Source organism: Eimeria tenella, genomic scaffold (assembly GCF_000499545.2).
Source record: "Eimeria tenella Houghton genomic scaffold, Eth_scaff16, whole genome shotgun sequence".
In the NCBI taxonomy this organism is placed as follows: domain Eukaryota; phylum Apicomplexa; class Conoidasida; order Eucoccidiorida; family Eimeriidae; genus Eimeria; species Eimeria tenella.
The window spans coordinates 313332-317079 of record NW_013541531.1 but is presented as its reverse complement, the minus strand read 5'-3'; the positions used below and the strand labels follow the sequence as shown (position 1 = coordinate 317079).

Genomic DNA, 3748 nt, shown 5'->3' with positions numbered 1-3748 from the left:
CGGATTTGGGGGCAGCGTGGATGAAACCAACGCCAGTGTTTCCAGACCATCGACTGCCAGTAATACCAAGGCCTTGACGGGCGAAAGTAGCGCCCGTTTCAGAGGTTATTCTTCAACTACGTCTGAGGCATCATCTCCTCAAGACAAGTATGATCCTATTCGCCAAAGCTCTCTAGAGTCTTATACACACGCAGTAAGCCGATTTTGCGAAGCTAGAGAGCCCTTTCATCTTAGCTTTTCATTATTTTCTCTTTTGCTGCTTCCCTGTATGTTAGTACTTTTGACAGTTCATTGTTATTCTCTTATTTTAACCGTTCCTCTTTACTGTACTTTTGCCACTCACTTTCCTCACAGTGAAAGAACAAAAGAACTCACCAAAGCAGTTCTGTCAAACGATTTCACTAATTCGTCGGCATCTGCCGAATGTTGCTTTGTTGTGATCTTGAGCATCCGGTATCCCTAGATCTGTATCTGTTTCCCATTTCCTGCCCAGTATTTTACACCCATTCTTTCTTCGAGTGACTATTATTTTTCAGCAGGGAGCTTCTAACTGGCAGGTTAAGCAAACCCTGCAACCTGAAGAGCTAGGCTCCTCTAGAGCAACTGCTCCAACGGTTCTCCTTTCACCGGAGCTACATAGTTCTCACTCCTTGTGTGGGCCTATGCATGCTGGCAGCGTTAGCCAAAAGAAACAGTCGACCATACTGCCTGTTGAGGACAATCGTGCAGCAATGGCTGCACGCCTTCTTAGCTTCTCAAAACCAAGCGCTGAAGAAGATGTTTTTCTTTGGGGACGAGCAGAAAGATACGAACGTCTTCGTCTGCAGCAGGTTCAGCAAATGCATCACACGCCAGGCATTCACTTCGATAAGCATTCACTGAGGTGGAAGGCAACCTGGTACGACATCTCAGGGCACCGAAAAGCCAAGTATTTCCCCATCGGTAAGCCTTGCTTGCGCGCGAATGTTCTGCATGCTGATTAGCTTCAGAAGTGTCACTTCTCGCTATGCTCAGCAAAGAAATGCGTTTCCTTTGTTAAAAGAATGTGCTTCAAACATATAGATTCCAAATCCATGCTGTGGAAATTCTATTACTTCAGCGAGATACGGTTTCGACCGGGCCCGATTGCTTGCAATACATACTCGTCTGACGAACCACATTCCAAGAGGCTCTAGGTGCAAAGAAAGTGCCGCCTCTGAAGATAATGCATTTCAAGTGTTGCCCCAGCCAGTTCCAGTTCCCCAATCGGAGTTGAAATCACCAAGAAGTACTGCTGCGTCCTTACCAGCACAGGACCCCAACGCTCCTGGGGCTTTGCAGCTCGAGAAAGCAGACCAAAATAAAAGCAATCCTTCATGTTTCCCGGAACAGTGCGACTGTGAGTCCTCGCGCACACCAGGCTTCTTTGGCAAAACAGCTTCTTCCAAATTGACGCCATCATTTGTGAAGTCAATGTGTTTAGAACCAAGGTTGCGCTCCTTGCAGACAGAAGTAAACCCACCTCTGCCGTTGGTGCTTCGGAGATTTCTATTGAGAGTGATCAACCTAATACGCTCAGCGCAATCACGGACGGTGGATATGACGAGGAAAGAGATCGACGACTTTCAAAGGCAGTGAGGTTGACGAGCAACTTCATTCCCAACTTTTGCTTTTGGCCCTGAACGATTCATAGTTTTAAGCTCGCTAGCGCCTCTAAATGGTTGGATTTTCGTATAGGCCTCCTCCCAAAAATCATTCCTAGACTATTTGTAAAATTTTGCAACTCAAAAATTCGTCTACGCTCCTTTTACTTCGCTACATTTGTGCAGCCTTCACGAGTGCTTATACGGCACGCATCTAGACTGACAAGAGTACCAGGCATCTGGTTCGACAAAAAGCAGCTCCGATGGGCGTGCACGTTTACTGATGTCCAGGTACAATTAGAAAATAATATTTCCAGGGGATAAAAAGAAGAACACGGATTGCTTTGTGTCGAAACTTTAACAAACCACTCTTTCTTCTAGGAATAAACCAGTGTGTTTCAAGTGCTGCTTCTGCAGTCTGGAAAGCGGCGAGCTGAATACTTTCCAATCCGGCACTTTGGATTCCTCGGTGCTCGGCTGTTGGCTGTGAATGCACGCAAAAGGATGGAAAGAGCTCGCTCACAAGCTTGTGGCAGCGCATTTGCCACTGATAAACTGAGAAAGGAAAACATCGAGGCGCGTGAACCAGCGCATGATACGAGTGACGCTATAAGGGAGGCGGGCAGCCTTAACCATCGCCTGACGCGAGATTCAGACACACCAGACCTCTGGAATAGTTACGTACTTGAGACACTTCAGCAGAGAGGCTATGCAAAGGAATTTTCATCGAGCTCAGGAGTTGAAGCATTGCCAGTACTACTGCCAGGATGCGTAAGCGTTTGTGCCTACCGCGCTATTTTCCAAGTATGCAATGGCTCCAGCTAATTGTCTGCTAGACATTTTGAGAAACTTTCATGAAAGGTGCTGCTTTAATGTTCCCTGTCACCCAGGTTGATGTGGGCAACCATGCTTCAAATGGCACTCCTCTCGAGGAGGACTCGAAGTGCACATCTATTACAGCACAACGAGAAGATGTAAGCACATAGATGGGAATATACGTGTGAACTGCGTTAGATGCAGATTTATGCGTGAAAGAAGCTCAGAGCGCAGAAGTGGGTGATGTTTCAATTTGCCGCTGCAATCTGAAAAATTTTAATGGCGTTTTCAGGAAAAGATAGTCGTCGCTCGAGCAAATTCAGAGAGCATTCTTTCCATGGGGCGAGCAGCCATTCGCTTTCTTCTCTGCGACTTGCGAACTCATTGCCTGAATGCGCTTGGACCTGAATTTTCCGCAGAAGACTCCACCCTTCACATGACAATGCTGCAGAGGCATGCACTGTGGATTGAAAAAGCCCAACACTGCCAAAGTCTAGAAAAATATTTGATCATCTTTGCTGGCTGCATCAAGCGGATGAAATTACCAAGTCACCTTTGTGAGGGAGAACAAAGAAGGCTACTTAAGAGTATTGCTGCTCTAGCAGTCCCCCCTGTGAATGATTATTAAATTTTTCACTTACACACCGGTGAATACTGGTTCTGCATACACAAGCGGTTTGGTCTCAAAGTCGCCCAAATGCATGCAGATGATGCGGTGAGTCGCCGAGCGCACAGGATGTCTTGGGATATCTTAGTGCACGGTGAATAGACTTTGAATACTTTTTAAGCTTTACACTATGCTCGTACATTTGAGCCCAATACAGCAACATAATCCTGCTCAATCAGGAAAGTGTTTCTAGGCTGTGCAGCTAAATTGCATGCTTTTGCTAGCATAAGCAGCAATTTTTGTTCCGCACTATCATGTATTACTTTATCTGTAGGATGGCACGTCAGAGTAGCATTACTTGTTTCACTTTTGCAGAGAAACGCCACCCGTCCATTATCCGAAATGCTTTGCAACGAAGCATTGGCGGACCGTCTCACTGCAATTTGAACTCCGTCTCTGCTTCACTGACCGGGCTAGTTCCGAGCGATCCTAGGGAATCTTTGCAAAAGCTACAATTTCATAGAACAAGCCTAAACTAAATTACTCTATTTCCTAATGCCACAGGAAGCTCAGGCTAAAGTCACAGGTTGCATGGGTAAGGTCCAGATCCAAGCAACTTCAATTAACCAGGTGGTCAGTTACTCTGTTTCTTATTCTCATATAGCCTCTGCTAATGTCTGGAAAATTGCACGGTTAGGTTTCA

General features: G+C 46.1%; 1 protein-coding gene across 1 annotated transcript; it reads left to right on the top strand.

Annotated features, from left to right (window-relative positions):
• Positions 1-731: 731 nt before the first annotated feature.
• Positions 732-3492, top strand: ETH_00009540 (uncharacterized protein; the record flags this gene model as incomplete). The annotated part of the gene is made up of 8 exons (XM_013373609.1): positions 732-942; positions 1100-1378; positions 1486-1613; positions 1809-1913; positions 2040-2393; positions 2513-2596; positions 2731-3039; positions 3421-3492. 8 exons carry the CDS (start codon positions 732-734, stop codon positions 3490-3492), a joined length of 1542 nt encoding a protein of 513 aa, XP_013229063.1.
• Between the last annotated feature and the right edge of the window lie 256 nt (positions 3493-3748).